The 16,785-nt window shown below is 43.4% G+C and overlaps 1 protein-coding gene across 1 annotated transcript in view; it reads left to right on the forward strand.

The window, feature by feature from the left end:
• The window catches only part of NTAQ1 (N-terminal glutamine amidase 1), a 44,153-nt gene extending 27,572 nt beyond the window's left edge, over positions 1-16,581 (forward strand). The window contains exon 6 of the mRNA XM_027582781.2: positions 15,324-16,581. Coding sequence (XP_027438582.1) covers positions 15,324-15,370 — 47 coding nt within the window. The 3' untranslated portion in view covers positions 15,371-16,581. The remainder of the gene's footprint in view (positions 1-15,323) is intronic.
• The last annotated feature ends 204 nt before the right edge of the window (positions 16,582-16,785 follow it).

A 16,785-nucleotide genomic window follows, 5' to 3' on the forward strand; every position in this document is an offset into this window, starting at 1 on the left:
CTTTCGTGTTAACTTAGGTTATATTCTTTTGTATCGGGTATTTAAAAAGCATGTGAAACAGTGTGTATTAAAAGAGAAAAATACATATGTATTGGCTTGTGTTTGGACAGAATATGTAAAAGAATATCCAATATCCGAAAGAAACTGGTAATTTTGGTTGCCTCTGGGGAGGAGAACCAGGTGTCTGGGGTCGGGAAGGGAGGGAAACTTCATTGTGTACCCTTTTCTGTTTTTACGATTGTGATCTCTGAATATATCACTTGTTAGAAATAGATTTTTTTTCAAAGATTTTATTTATTTATTTGAGAGAGCGAGAATGAGAGAGAGAGAGAGAGAGAGAGAGAGAGCACATGAGAGGGGGAGGGTCAGAGGGAGAAGCAGACTCCCCGCTGAGCAGGGAGCCTGATGCGGGACTCGATCCCACGACTCCAGGATCATGACCTGAGCCGAAGGCAGTCGCTTAACCAACTGAGCCACCCAGGTGCCCAGAAATAGATTTAAAATAAAAAAAAAACGACACTTTCCATCACTTACACATATACCCACATACTTTTTTTTTTTTTTTTTAAACACAACTTTTAACAGGTCAGCTTCAGGTACGCTCTGTTGTGAAAATCGCTTTGACCAACAGCAGGAAAAGTCAGGGTGTGTGAGGCACACTTAACAGAACCTGGAGGTAATGTTCCCATGGTGAGAGCCTGCGGGAATGAGGAAACATGCCCCCAGTTGTTCTTCCGTTATACTGCTCTTAGCCTCGTCTTCAACAGCTCTAACCTGTGATTTTGCTGCTCAGAGTGAAGGTGAGACCTCTGAGCAGCAGAGGAGTGGTTTGTGTACTGGTAAAGGATGTGTTTCTGTGCTGCATAGGGCTTTGAGCTGCACTTTGGGTGCAGAAAGGCTCAGGAGATCCATGAGCTCAGGCAAAGAGACTAACCCTTCTTAGTAGATTCCTCTTGTTTTAAGAATCTTAACACCTCAAGGGAACCCGTAATGACAGCTCACATTTATTGGGTACCCGTTTTGTACCTAGCATTGCTCAAAGCTACTTTCTGTGTATAAAATTATTATCCTTGCAGCAACCCGATGGAGTAGGAATTAGTATTATCCCCATTTTTCAGATGAGGAAACAGGCATGGGCAACTTAGCCAGAGGAGCACAGTTAATACATAGAGGAACGTGATTTGAACCTGTGTCTGATTCCAGAATTAATACTATCTCACAAAATGAAGATGCAGGCACGTTGAAATAAATCCAAAGGCAAAATTAGGGCATTGTTCTCTGAGAGCAGCATGGATCATAGAAATGAGAACCTGGGGAAGTAATGGGGTGGCCTGTCTCAAACCACAAGATGAGATTTAGGGCTTAATCTTGTAGGAGAAAAGGGGCTCTGGTGGCAAGCTCTTAAACAGCAGAGGGCTGTGGGAAGACTAGCACTTTGCAGAGTGTCCTTATGGGGTTGGCAGGTTGGGGTCGGCAGAGGCAGGAGGGGGGAGACCAGGGGGAAGGGCCTCCACATGCAAACCGATAGGGTCAGAACTAGGGAGGGTGCCATGGACATGGAAGGGTGGATCTGCGCGATTTCCCTCAAGGATTTGGTGGGGTTTGTACCGGTTGAAGGCTGAAAAGGAAGCCAGTAGAGAACAACATGGTTAGCATACTCTGTCATGCAGGGATGGGTCACTGAGGAGGTATTTCATCCTGCTTGTACGTTCTGGTGCATTTAACGCTTCTGCCAGCTACTCTGCTCAAGGCTTTCATGTCTGCCAAAACGGTTCTTCCAGAAGGTGCAGCAGATGCTGTCAGTGCCCACCTCCCTGATAGTTCCCATCTCCCCGTACTCTTCCTCACCTAAGTGAAGCCCTGGTGTGTCCATGAGAGGCTCTCCCTGGCCTGACGTGCTCGGCTGGACGCATGGAAGAGTTAATCCGCCCTGGAGCTGTCCTCAGCAGCTGATGCTCAGGGACTGGAGGGTGAATGCTTCAGCTTGCTTGTTCCTCGGAGGATACAACTCTTGAGGGAGGTGCTACAGGTCTCCTGGCATCCCAAGCAGGATTGGTCCCCAGCTGCCCACACGGCATACCCGCTTGGCACCTGCTCAGTAACCTGCTTCCTTGCCTCCCCTGACTCACCCCCCACCCCATGCTGGTGCTTCCCAGGATCCCCTCTCAGGTAAACTACCTGTACCCCAGTCCCTGTCTCAAGGTCGACTTTGGGGGAACCCAACCTAAGGCGGTTTACAGATGATACTCTATAGGCGCAGCGAGGTGATTTCACTTGTTCAAGCTCACAAGTCCAGTCTGTAGCAAATCTAGGATTTTAATCCAGGTCTCCTTAGCCCAGTGGGTTCCTGATGTTGTTTTCTGCTAGACTATGTTTAGTATCTGTTATAATGCCTCCTTGGGTCTTTTTACACGTCTGGGTTTCCTACAAGAGTCTAACTCTAATATAAGCTCATAAAAGGCAGGAACTATGGTCTTAGTAATTTTGTACCCAAGACCAGCAAGAACTGTGTCTTGTTCTCATGCAGAATAGATGCTCCATGGGGATTTGTTGAAAGGAAGAGAGCGAGCGAGAGGAAGAGGGCCGAAGGCGGAAGCGTAGGCAGTTGGGTGCCTGACCTTGGGGAGCATGAAAGAGATTCTCCAGGCATCTTGACATGGGACATGAGAGTGACTTGCCTTGGAGGAGACCACGATTAGAGTGTCAAAAGCAGAGGACCCAGAGGAGGCATAATGGTGAGCAGAAAAATTGGCGGAGAACTCAAAATGTCCATTTTCTTGAGAATCACTTAGGAAAGATCACTATTGAAATAGTCCTAACTTTTAGTGCAAGTACCCCCAACAGGGAGTTTTTAAAAAAATTATTTCTTGTCTTCAATATAATATTAGTAAGCATAGTTTTCTAGGAAAAAAAAAATGGGATGGATTCTCACCAAAGATTAAAGTCTACAAATCAGATACTCCAGGGCAGTATTTTTCAAACTATGCTCTACAAGGCAGTAGGACTTCCAAGGAACTCTCTTGGAAGTCTCCTCGAGAGGAGGTTAATAGATCATCATAATGACTAATGTATACTGGACTCTAACTCTTAAGTGGTGAGCCATGCCCTAGGCTATGTCTTGGTCTGCATTATCTCATTTAGTCTCCCCAGTTACCCTTTGATAATAAGTGCTGTTATCACCCCTTCTTCACAGACAAGGAAGCTAACGCTCAACAGATGTCACTCAGCTAGGAAGTGGACAAAGTGGGATTCATTCCCAGGACTATTTGATTCTAGAGTCCATGTCCTTCACCGACAAGACTATAGGGACCCTCCTACCCACCCCTTGCCGACTATGCCTTCCCTCCACCGGAAGTGAAACTCCAGTTTTGACACCGTGGAGAGCAAGCTGGGGGACAGGAACTACACTGCTGGTTGCAGGTCGGGAAGGAGTATACTAAAACGTGCCATCCTTTGATTGCCTTCTCTAAAAGTCTTAGGGTCTTGCTTTCCCATTACACAGAGGAGGTTTAAAGTGCATTTTGATGAGTGCATTCTGCTCTCTTGGTACACAAGGGGGAGCATTTAGCACAGGAATGGGACTAAGATCACTGCAGAGAGTATTCTTGCTCTTTGCAGGAAAAGAGTTCTCTCTCTCTCTCTTTCTCTCTCTCGGTCACAATTGTTTGCTGAACCCTTTGAAAGCAAGTTGCAGATACCAAGAGACTGGCTATAAATACAACAGCAGGATTTCCTAAGAACAAAGTCATTTTTCTGCATAATCACAATATTATTTTCATGTCTAGGAAATTTAACATCGATGCAATGGTAATATACAATACGCATTCTATATTCAAATTTTTCCAAATATTCCCAAGATGTCCTTTAGTGCTTTTTCCAAGTCCAGAATCAACATTGTATTCTTTTAATATTAGAACATGGTCATTTTTTCCAGAGTATTTTGCTGCAAAATGTTCATAATTTTTACTGGCTATTTAATATTCCATGGAGCTGATTTGCCATGATTTATTAATAAATGTCTCTTTGGTTATTCCTATGGCGTTAAGTGGGGCTTTTCCTTTTTCACTTTTGATTCAGGCACCGATTGAGTAGATAGCAGATTCCAAAGTGAGGGTGAGGCTGACCATCATATGTGGAGTTCACCAAGTGTCAAAGGTCAGGTTCCCCAGGAAGGACTCTGTGATGGAGATTTGTATATAGGAGGTTCACTGGGTAGTGCTTGGGGATCAACGCCTGTGGAGGAGTAAAAGAAGCAGGGCTGGGCAGAGGGAGTATTTGCTCTTTGATGCGGTCACTGCAAAGGCCTCAGCTGCCCCTCCACTATGTCTGAAGCTGAGACGGTCTTGCAGAGGTGTCCCCTGTGGAAGCAAGGAGGCCGCCTCTTTATGGCTCTATGTGGACCAGTCATTGGGTGCAGATTGCCCCTGGGAAGGGGACGTGACCTTGGGTGAGATAGCTCTCTTCAACTTAGAGCCGTTTTCAGAGAGACTCAGGGTGGGAATGAGGGCCTCAGTCCCGAGAGGAGGTCTGGGCAGAGACTAGAGCATCCACCATGCCAGGGGAATTCTCACGGACCTGTAGTCCCAGCCCGTGACCTCTGCAGCCAGACTGAATACACAAGCAGTCAGCTTAGTGAGGGTGCATGCGTGCTGTGACTCCTCCCTCACTCCCCAGGGGAAAGGCTTTCTTCGAAAGTATATGATGGGGACTTCCTTAGGACCACATAGAGCTTGAAATATACTTTCTACAGTTGAGGGCAGAGAACCCAGGGGGCGAGCTTTGGTCCTGCCCTCCCAGGCTCTGTTGGGGCAAAGGATGAGAGAATGTTTCCTGGGGCTCAAAGGTGGGCCCCCCTGGGAAGAGAGAACTGGGCCAGAGCCATTAAAAAAAACTTAAAATTATTTAAGATTCACAAGTTGCAAAAATAGAGAGTTCCCATGTGCCCTTCACCCTGCTTTCCCTAGTGATACCATCTTACGTAACCATAGTACATTTTCAAAACTGGGGAATTGACATTGACATCGGTATGATATTATGAACTAAGTTACAGACTTTATTTGGGTTTCATTAATGTTTACATGCACTTGTGTGTGTTACTATGTAATTTTATCACATGTATAGATTTGTGGATTTGTGTAATCATCACCGCAATCAGGGTGCATAATTGCTCCATTACTATGAAGAAACTCCCTAATGGGGGTGCCTGGGTGGCTCAGTTGTTAAGCGTCTGCCTTCGGCTTGGGTCATGGTCCCAGGGTCCTGGGATCGAGCCCCGCATTGGGCTCCCAGCTCTGCGGGAAGCCTGCTTCTCCCTCTCCCACTCCCCCTGCTTGTGTTCCCTTTCTTGCTGTGTCTCTGTCAAATAAATAAATAAAATCTTAAAAAAAATGCCTCCCTAATGCCACAGCTACACACCCACCCCTACCGCCCGCAGCCACTGGGCTATTATTCGCCATCACTGTAATCTTACCATTTCAAGGGTGTTATATAATGGCATCGTGCAGTATGTGGCTTTTTGAGATCGACTTTTTCCACTGGGCGTAACATCCTTAAGCTCTATCTGTGTTGTTGCATGTGTCAGTAGCTCATTCTCTTTTGTATCTTAGTAGCATGCCCTTGTATAATCACACACAGTTTGTTTATCCGTCATTTAATGGAGTCAGTTAAGTTCTGGCCAAGAGGACCCTCTGGGAGGGTGAGGACTTCCAACGATGAAGTCCGAGTGGAGAGGTGTGCCAGGGACCAGGGTGAGGAGACAGTGACCGCTGGGATGGACTGCTTCTCCCTGGCTCATCACCAGCCAGTTAGAGTGTTTCCAGACATAACCACTTACCTCTTTGCCTTCCGTCCATTTTGACATGGCATGCAAAACAGCAGCTAATGAGTTGGGGAGGAAATGTGAAGGGGTGCTGGGAGAGAGAAGTTGACTGCATAGGAGCCCCCGCTTTCCCTCGCCGCTCTCACTGAACCAGATGGCTCTAGCTGAGAAGTGGGAGAAATCTTTGGAATGAAACTGGAATTGTTGCTTAATATGATGAACATCATAACACTTTGAATTACTCTAGTAAGACCACATTTGTGGGGCGCCTGGGTGGCTCAGTCGTTAAGTGTCTGTCTTTGGCTCTGGTCATGATCGCAGCGTCCTGGGATCCAGCCCCACATTGGATTCCCCGCTCGGCGGAGAGCCTGCTTCTCCCTCTCCCTCTGCTTGCTGCTCCCCTACTTGTGCTCACTCTCTCTCTCTGTCAAATAAATAAAATCTTTAAAAAAAAAAAGACCACATCTATGACTTGATGTGACCATTAGAATGTCATTACCGGAACGTGACCAGAGCAGGCAGGGTCCTGCGATAGTTCTCATCTAGAATCAAGGACAACCTCCTGCTTCCTATTACTCCCCGCCCTCCCCAAACTGAATACATTTTAAAGGGATGGTGGGAGAAAAATGACAATGTGTGTTTTGATAATGTCCACACAGTAGTGCAGAAATAACTTGGAAATAAACATCTAACATAAGCCTTTTTTTTTCTTTTATACTGTAATTTCTTTAGAGCAAATTCCTGGCAATGGGGTTAATAGGTCAAAGGGCATGGATATTTTTATGGTTTTTGAAACATATTGCCAAATTGCTTTTTTTTTTAAGATTTTATTTCTTTATCTGAGGGAGAGAGAGAGAGAGAGAGAGCACGAGCAGGGGCAAAGGGCAGAGGGAGAGGGAGAAGCAGGCTCCCTGATGAGCAGAGAGCCGGATGTGGGGCTCGATCCCAGGACCCTGAGATCATGACCTGAGCTGAAGGCACTGAGATCATGACCTGAGCTGAAGGCAGACACTTAACTGACTGAGCTACCCAGGCACCCCGCCAAATTGCTCTTCTCAAGGTTCATACCAATTTATATTTCCACCAGATACTGTATGAAAGTTTCATCACATATTCAGTGGTACAGGATAGTATCATAAGATTGTTTGTTAATGTAGTGAGGTTTAAATGCTACTTGACGTTTGGAATAAATTTTAAAGCTTTTATAATATGAAAATTTTTGCATTAGATGTTTTATCAATTTCTTTAAACTTGGCATTAAGGGGTGCCTGGGTGGCTCGGTCGTTAAGTGTCTGCCTTCGGCTCAGGTCATGATCCCAGGGTCCTGGGATCGAGCCCCGCATCGGGCTCCCTGCTCCGCGGGAAGCCTGCTTCTCCCTCTCCCACTCCCCCTGCTTGTGTTCCCTCTCTCGCTGTGTCTCTCTCTGTCAAATAAATAAATAAAATCTTAAAAAAAAACTTGGCATTAATATCTTGAGTCTAGAATATTGCTAAGGGTTCGACTTTATAAATTAATCACTGGCTATTAATATGCAGCTTCTAAGGGCTTTCCCAGAGCACTTAGAAAAAGAACAAATTCTGTAGGATTTGCAGGCAAGGAAGAAAGGGACAGGTGGGTGAAGCCCAGAGGATCAGTGAATACAAGAGATAGGTTCAGGGCTATAAATGAGAGGTAACACATGAAGCAAGGGACCAGGAACAATGAGGTGGCCATAAGGTCGGGAGATGAGGTGAGAAAGACCTGGGGAGACAAAGATTCTGGAATGGCCTCCAAACAAAGCAGTAGGGTAGGAAATATGCCTCTTCCCCTGCCAAGTATCAATGAATTAAAAAATTACATATGCATGTGTTTTATATAACACAAAATTTATTATCTTAACCTGTTTTAAGTGTATGATTCCATGGTGTTAGGTATATTCACATTGGTTTGAAACAGATCTGCAGACCTTTTTTATCTTGCAAAACAGAAATGCTTTACCCATTGAAGAACAGTACTTACCTCCCACCCCTGGCCTCTGGTGGCCACCATTTTACTAATTGTTTCTGAGTTTGACTACTTTAGATAACGGCATATAAGTGCAATTGTGTCGTATTTGTCTTTTTGTGATTGGCTTATTTCACGTAGCATGATGTCTTTGAGGTTCATCCATATTGTGTAGCACTTGACAGGATTTCCTTTTTTAAGGCCGGATGATAGTCCGTTGTATGTATATACCACATTTTGATTATCCATTTATCTGTTGATGAGTATTTGGGTTGCTTTGATTTCTTTGCTATTGTGAATAGTGCTGCTATGAATGTGGATTTGCAAATAACTCTTTGAGACCCTGATTTCAATTCTTCTGTATATATATCCAGAAGTAGGATTTCTGGGTTGCATGATATTTCTATTTTTAACTTTTTGGGAACCTCCATACCGTTTTCCATAGTGGTTATGCCATTTTACAGTCCCACCAACACTGTACTAGAGTTCCAGTTTTTCCCATTCTTACCAACACTTGTTATTTTCTGCTTTTTTTGTTTTGTTTTGTTTTCTTTTTTAATATTGGCCATCCTAATGGATATGAGGTGATATCTCATTGTGGTTTTGTCTTACATTTCCCAGATGATTAGTGATATTGAGTATCTTTTCCCATGTTTGTTGCCATTGGTATATCATCTTTGGGGATATGTCTATTCAAGTCCTTTGTCCATTTTATTTATTTGTTTGTTTGTTTGTTTATTTATCTTTCTTTTTTTTTTTCTTTGCTCCCTGAAGGCTTTCAGCACTGACTTCTGTTCATTTTAAAATCAGGTTATTTGATTTTTTTCATTGTTGTATTGTTAGGGTTCTTTATATATTCTGGATATTAACTCCTTATCACATAAATGATTTGCAGATATTTTCTCCTGTTCCCTGGGTTGCATTTCACTCTGTTGATTGTGCTTTTGATGCACAAACATTTTTAAGTTTGATGTAGTCCCCTTTGTCTCTTTTTGCTTTTGTGGTCTATGCTTTTAGTGTTGTATCCAAGAAGTCATTGCTAAGTCCAATGCCATAAAGTTTTTCCCCTGTGTTTTCTTCTAGGAGTTTTGTAGTTTAGGTCTTATATTTAAGTCTTTATTCCTTTTTGAGTTACTTTTTGCGTATGGTATAAGATAAGGGTCCAACTTCATTCTTCTGCTTGTAGACATGCAGCACCAAAACCAATACCATTTATGAAGAGACTGTCTTTTCCCATTAAGTGGTATTGGCAGCCTTGTCAAAGATCATCAAATACTATTATTTTTTATGGATGGAAAAATGATGAAGTTATAGACATTCTTTGTAAGGTAGATTTGGGGACATATAATGAACTTTCGAATGAGGTAGAGAGGTCAGAGTAAAAATACAAAAATGTTAATAAAACCTTGAGACTATTGGATGGGGACGTAGTAACACCTTTTCTTAAAATGTCATCAATGCCTAGGGGCAGCTGTTGATTGACAAGCTAATTAATTCACCACGCAAGTGATTATTGAGTGCCTACCATAGTCCCACTAACCAGGCCAAGGGAATCCAGGCGTGTATTAGAGACAAGTCCGTGCTCTGTGTGTTTGTGTGTGGACTCTCATTTTCTTTTAGCAGCATTAACAAAAATGTGTATGCCTGCCCTCACTCTGCTAGGAGTTTGGAGAGGCAGAAGGGACTGTGCAGGGCCCATGTGAGCTTATTCTTACCATGACCCCCAGAGACCCTCTGTGTCCACTGCTCTTTGCTACGAGCTAATACCTGATGAGGTGGACACGTCATGTCATGAAAGGAAGGAGGCCTTAAAGACCGAGGGTTATATCTAGGTATCTGAAGGAGTCCATGTTCCATCTGAAGCTGCTCTCTGGAGGGCTGTTTCTTAGCGCCTCCTCAGGGGCATTCCATTTTGGTTGAAACCAAAGGTTTTGCCATTTCAGTAACCTAAGTGCTCCATTCAAGAAACACAGAAAGTAGGGTAAAAAGAGATACTGCTTTTGCAAGCCACTGAGACATTCAATAGCACCTTCTTTTGGGCTGAACAATGGCAATTGTGTAGGAGTTAAGGTAATGCTTTGTTTTGTAGTTTCTTGGTTGGGTGTTTTATTTCTTCCTAATGGAGTGGGTATGCATGTGTGACTGGAGTATCTTTTGCATTGACTCTTCTCTCAGCACAACTTCTCCCAGCTCTGTCTGAAGGGTTTTTTATATCCCTGGAGAGGCATATCAAATTTACATAAGGAACCCAGTTTGTAATATTCCTTGTCGTAAACAAATTATTTATGCTTAAATGAACTGTCCCTTGACCTGCATATAGTTCTTACTCCATAATGTAGGGCTAATCATTTTTTGAAATAAAGTTTTTACTTTTGTAATATGTTGGATTTACAGAAAAATTGTAGGGTTCACATATAACCCTTACCCACTTTCAATTTATCCTGATGTTAACATCTGGTATTATCATGGTACTTTTGTCAAAACCAAGAAACCAACATTGGTGCATTACCATTAACTAAGCTCTAGTCCTTATTTGGATTTCACTAGTTTTTCTTCATGAATGTCCTTTTTCTGTTCTACAGTTCAATTTAGGATACCACAGTGCATTCAGTTATCATGTCTCTAGTCTCCTCTGGTCTCTTACAGTTTCTTAATCTTTCTTTGTTTTTTATGACCTTGACAATTTTGAGGAGAATTGGGCATGTGTTTTGTAGAATGTTGGTTCAATAATTTTTAGTGTATTATTTTGTAGTCTTCCTAGAACCCAGAGTTAAGGCACTTCTTCAGTTATTGTCAAAGGCAGTTTATTGGGTTGGGTGGACTTGAATGGACGCTTGCAGTTCATAAACTAATTAATTATTGTAGTTAAGAATCCAGTGTCCAGGAGGGACAACTGCAGTTTTTAGTCACCCTTATAGAGTTAGCCTTGGTCAGGTTTATACACCTTTGGGTTTGTAACATGGCCACTGTGTTAGTCAGGGTCTTGGGAGGAAATCTAAGGCATATTTACCTGGGATTTTGAAGAGGACTTAATGAAGGGATTATATACCCAGATGGGACAATGTTTTAGGTTGAGAGGCTATAAAAAAAATACCATAGACTGGGTAGCTTAAACAATAGACATTTATTTCTCACAGTTCTGGAGGCTGGAAAGTGCAAGATCAAGGTGTTGGCCAACTGGTTCTTGATGAGGGCTTTCTTCTGGCTTGTAGATGACTGCCTTCTCTCTTTGTCCTCACCTGGAGAGAGATAGCTCTAGTCTCTCTTCTTCTTAAAAGGGCACTCATCCCATCATGGGGACCCCACCCTCATGACCTCATCTATACCTATTTACCTCCCAAGTGGCCTACCTCCAGATTCCACCACATTGTGGGCTAGAGCTTCAACATAGGAATTTTCAGGGGATACAAACATGCATTCCATAGTAGGCAGGGATAGAGAGAACAATTAGGGATGTTGAGGCTCTCAGGGACTGGTGGCAGAGGGAAGCTCTTTCACCACAAGGGCTAAAGGAGAAAAAGGAGGACAATGTGTCATGGAGCTCAGAGAGAGCTGAAGATGTTGGGTGAGAATGGGTAGCAGTGCCCAACGGGAGCTGTAGTGGTAGAGAGATGAAGACATTGCCAGAACACCGAGGCAGGGAGAGAGCAAGAAATCTCCAACCTTATGTCTTCTACCCTCAAATTCCCAGTTGTTGTCTCTCATTGGCCAAACCCAGCCAGAAGCTAAGGACAAGGGAGCCTGGATACTGCAGTCCTTAGGAATCAGGCCGCAGAGAAGGGTAGAAAATGGAGAAGCATATGTGTAAATAAAGAATAACCACCACAGACACTTACAAGGGTACCTATGCTGACGGTATCCACTTATTTCATAATGTGAACTTTTGGAGATCATGGACACCACCTGTCAAAATGTAGCCTTGTTAAAGCAATTATATATGTTTCCCAGGCCTGCAAAACAAAGCACCACAAACTGGCTCAAAACAACAGGGGCCCCTGGGTGGCTCAGTTGGTTAAGCGACCGGCTCTTGATTTCAGCTCGGGTCATGATCTCAGAGTCCTGGGATCAAGCCCTGCATTGAGACCTGCATCAGGCTCCGTGCTCAGGAGGGAGTCTGTTGAGATTCTCTCTTTCTCTCTCTTTCTCTCCCTCAGCCTCCCTGCCCCCCTGCTCACACACTCCCTCTTTCTCTCTCTCTAAAATAAATAAATACATCTTAAAAGTAAAAACAACAAAAATGTATTCTCACAGTTCTGGAAGTGCGAATTCTGAAATCAATGTATCATCAGGCCATGCTTCCTCTGAAACTGGTGGGAGAGAATCCTTTCTTGCATTTTCTAGCTTCTGAGGGTTACATTCCTTGGCTTGTAGATGTATCACTCTGATCTCTGTCTCCAAGTCACATGCTTTTCCTCTGCCTGTGTGTTTCTGCCTCTTCTTTGTATAAGGACACCAGTCATTGGGTTAAGGACCCACCCTACTCCAGTGGGATCCCATCTTAAATTAATTAATCATATCTGCAATGACCCTAATTCCAGATAAGGTCACATTCAAGGTACTGGAGAGATTAGGGCTTCAACCTATCTTTTTGGGGAGCACAATTCCATAACATGACCTCTCATGCCCAGAGAACATTTTTTAGCTGATGAGATGGAAGGATCAATTCAAATCTGTATGTACTGCTCTGTAGTGTTACTGTTTGATAGGGGTCTTAATCCCACTCCCACTCCTGAAATGGATAGCGGCGGAGGCTGCTTTCCAGAATTTGAGAGTTCCTGGTAGCTGGGCAGTGACTCAGAGTAGTTGTGGGTAGGGAAAAGGCAGGGAGTGTGCCAACTAGTGCTAAAATATCCAAAGCTGAGAAACAGTATAATCAAGCCTGACCTTCCTCCTCCTTCCTCCTGACTAAAGCAGAGCCGTGATGTGGCTCAAAGATGATTAATGGCCCTCTGCTAGCCCCTTTATAAACAGCGCCTTCTGTATTGCTTACTCTGTGAGTTTCCTAGGGCTTCCAAAACAAATGATCACAAACTTGATGGCTTATAACAACGGAAAGGTATTCTCTCACAGTTCTGGAAGCTTGACGTCTGAAATCAAGGTGTCAGCAGGGGCATCTTTCCTCTGAAGGCGCGAGGGAAAAATCCTTCCTTGCCTCTTCCTAGCAGTCGGTGGTTTCTGGTGATCCTTGGTGTTTGTCCCTTGGCTTGCAGTGTGATCACTAGGATCTCTTTCTCTGTTGTCACCCGGCCTTCTCTCTGTTTGTGGGTCCTCTCTTCTTATTAGGACACCAGTCGTTGGAGTTCGGGTCCTCCCTAAGCCAGTATGACCTTATCATAATTTATGTACATCTGCAAAGACCCTATTTCCCAAAAAGGTCACATTCTGAACTTGTGAGTGGACGTGAATTTGGGGGGTACACTCTTCATCCCACTACACTAATTAAAACTTTTTTTTTTTTTTTTTTCAGTTGAGAAGAAGGAGTCAGAAAGGATAAGTTGCCCAGGTCACTGTTAGAAAATTGCAGAGCTGAGGGTAGGGTACATGCATATTCTTAACCATTAATTAGCCAGAATGTTTTCCTTCTTCGCATCTGCCTGCCTCCCTCTCCGCCGCTACCTTTGTGCTTTCGTTACTTATTTCCTCATTCAAGGATACTTTGGAGTTAGATTATCTTAATTTCAGTGGACGAAAATGATTGGAACTGTTAGCTGTTGAGCGTGGGGGGATGGGAAGATATTACCGTGATGTTTGCTCATTGGGGATTTTCTATGTCCTCTGTGCCTTCTCCATTTATTCATTGTAATTTCTCTGTCAGGAAGAGTTGTTCCTTCTCCCTCATTTATATATTTATATTAGGAGGGGCTTATGCTATTTATTTTAATTTATGGTTATAATCTCATACTATCATTATTTATTTTGTTGCTCAAATTGTCCCCACTTTGCCCGTTAGGAGCTTAATTAGGTTGGGTCCTGTATCCTTTCAACATACTCCGCCATTTGTGAGTACTTCTTACTTTTTGGCACTTTCCTTTTTCCCCTCGGCTCATCTTGTATTTTCCTTGCCCCAACCCTGCGATCAAACTTTTTTTTGGAAAAACATTAGTTCCTTTTATCAAGAGTATCGGTTTTGAAACCAAGATCTTGGTAATGGGTGTGCTCATTGCTTCTTGGTCCTTTTAGTGGACAGAACAAGGAAATATTTGTACGTATACTAACACATACATCTACATTTATTTCAATATGTGTCTGTTCCATTGTTAAAAGCCATGATGAATACAGTCCTTCTAAAGTAAATGCATGGGTGTCTGTAAGGCAGGCTTCTGTCTCCCAATCATAAAGAGAACAACAGGTCCATTACAACATTGCAGAGTCGATAGTACTAGTTCACTTCCAATTTTATAATTCAGATAGCTAAGATTGTTAGGGAAGAGATCTAACCTTATATAATTCTGAAACCAGAAATAAAGAATCATAGAGGTATCCGGTGCATATTTCCTAAACCGCAATTCCATGGAATATTGTTTGGGGAAGTGTTAAAAGGCTTACGATAAAAGGGCTCTGTGGTCCAATAAATTTGGGAAACTTGTCATGGTAGATCCCCCACACTGTGTAACACTGCCCAGGAATTATTACAGGAGTTTAAAAAAAACGCATTTTCCAGAAAAAATATATTTTCAGAAGAAAACATTTGTCAGAAACTTTATGGAAGGGGAAGATATAAGAAGAAAAAGTAAGCGTGTCTAACCTGTATGGCTTTTCTGTTGCACAAATTGATTTGGGACGAAATGTTGGTCTCTGCAATAACCTGGAAACTTTGATGTGTGACCACATTCCTTGTTAAGAGAAGCTGCCGTAAGTTCGTCTTCAAATGGCTTTTCAAACCTAGAGGGAAAATTGCGTTCACTTTCCTGAGGGGCAGATATATTCTGTAGAAAAAGCAGTGTTCTCTACTCCTGCTGTTGAAATACAGCGTCACAGAATTTAGGGGAAAGCTGACGCCAAAGACAAAAAGTCCTGTTTCAAAGTAGTCATTTTGTGGATGAAGGTAGAAACCTACAATCTTTCCTCCACCACAGCATTTCATATTTAAACTTTCTATTTTTAACGTGATGGTGGGATTCATGGCTAATGCTTATGAGATCTGTGTCTAGACAGTTGAGAAAAACAGGAAATGAGTTACATTGTCGTAGCTTAAGAGAATTTAACCTTTTGTCTCCTAGCTCCAAGCTGTGCCTCTTTTGAAAAAACATTCCTACTCTCCTGAGAATTTCAGGGCATTCGAGGGACTATAATAATCCAGGGCCTCTTCAGGGAGCAGAGATAGCTATTTTGGTGAAAGAGGAAATGAGAACATAGGGTTACTGTGCTTTACACCATAAAATGAATGCAGCCACTTGGAGGAACACACTCACTGCCTTCTCTTGGATTCTAAGTATGTGCTCACAGCTGTCTCTGATTGTGTGCTCCCAAAGGGCAGGAGCTCAGCCCGGATCATTTGTTCTCCCTCTGTGTTCGATGCAGAGTTGGATGCTGCAGGCCATAAAGTGTCCCACAGAAGAGCAAGTTAAGAAGAAGCATCTGGCATTTATGGAACGCTTTCTGTGTTCCACACACCGAGTGAAGCACCTCACGGACATGATCCCATTTACTCCTCTTGATGACGCTAAGATGCGGTAACAACTGGTACCCTCATTTCACCCATGAAGAAACGGAAGCACAGAGATGTTAAGGAACCTCACAGGAGTAGCAGAACTGGCATTTGAACCCAAATCAGTATGATTCTAGAACCTGTGTTCTTTGTTGATGTGCTATAGCATTGTGGGGCTATTGTGAAGATTAATGAGATGATGCATGTAACAGACTTATCACGGTTCCTGGCCTATAATAAGGATCACAGTGAATCCCTGCTGTTATTTGCATGTATAAGTATCCTAGTGCTGTTCTTCAGTACTAAGTAGGTGATGCTACTTACCTCTGCTATGTAAGACACACAGTGCTTAGTGTTCCTAAGTAGCTAGTGAGTCGAAATGAATAGTGGTGGTGAGGATTTCTACTCAGTGCATGTAGTACATATGGCTCTGTGGTGGGGCTGGAGATACAGTGATCGTGACAGCGGATCAGGTTAGAGGGTTGGTAAACAAGTGAAGGGAACTGGTCCACCCTGCAAGAAAGTCTACAGTCATGGCCTGATTACGCATTGCCTCCTAGAGTCTAAGAAATGGCCATATACCATATACAACAAATATTACACTAAGGGCCTGCTTTGTCAGACTCCATACGGAGACAAAATCAGACTAGACATAAGCCTTGTGCTCGTGGAACTTGCAGTCTAGTAGGGAATACATTAAAACCCAAAGAATGTAATGGAATAATTACAAATTGTAATAAAGCCACCAAGGAAATAATCAGAGGGCTGAGATACAGAATAATGGAATTGGGACAGGAAAGGGGAGGTCAGATCCTACTTTGCTTGGGGTAGGAAAGGAGGGCTTCCTTGAGTAGGTGGCATTTAAGACCCGACGATAGGAAGAGCCTAGCAAGGGGAACAATACAGACAAAGGCTTTGAGGTGGGAAAGAGCTCCACAAGTTGGAGGGGCTCAAAGAGGAGGGCTGTGGCTGGAGCATAACAAGGAAGGGGGGATGAGGCGGGGCCAGAAGGGTAGGCAGGGGCAGACAATGGAGGGTCTTATCCGCTCTTCGTAAGAAATTGGGTTTTTTTTTTTTTAAAGTTTTATTTATTTATTTGAGAGAGAGAATGAGAGACAGAGAGTACAAGAGGGAAGAGGGTCAGAGGGAGAAGCAGACTCCCCGCTGAGCAGGGAGCCCGATGCGGGACTCGATCCCGGGACTCCAGGATCATGACCTGAGCCGAAGGCAGTCGCTTAACCAACTGAGCCACCCAGGCGCCCAAGAAATTGGGTTTTATTTGAAGTGTAATGGAAACTCACCAAAGGGTCCTAAATAGATGAGTGATGTGATCTG

The sequence above is a fragment of the Zalophus californianus genome, chromosome 4, assembly GCF_009762305.2.
Source record: "Zalophus californianus isolate mZalCal1 chromosome 4, mZalCal1.pri.v2, whole genome shotgun sequence".
NCBI classification, from domain to species: domain Eukaryota; kingdom Metazoa; phylum Chordata; class Mammalia; order Carnivora; family Otariidae; genus Zalophus; species Zalophus californianus.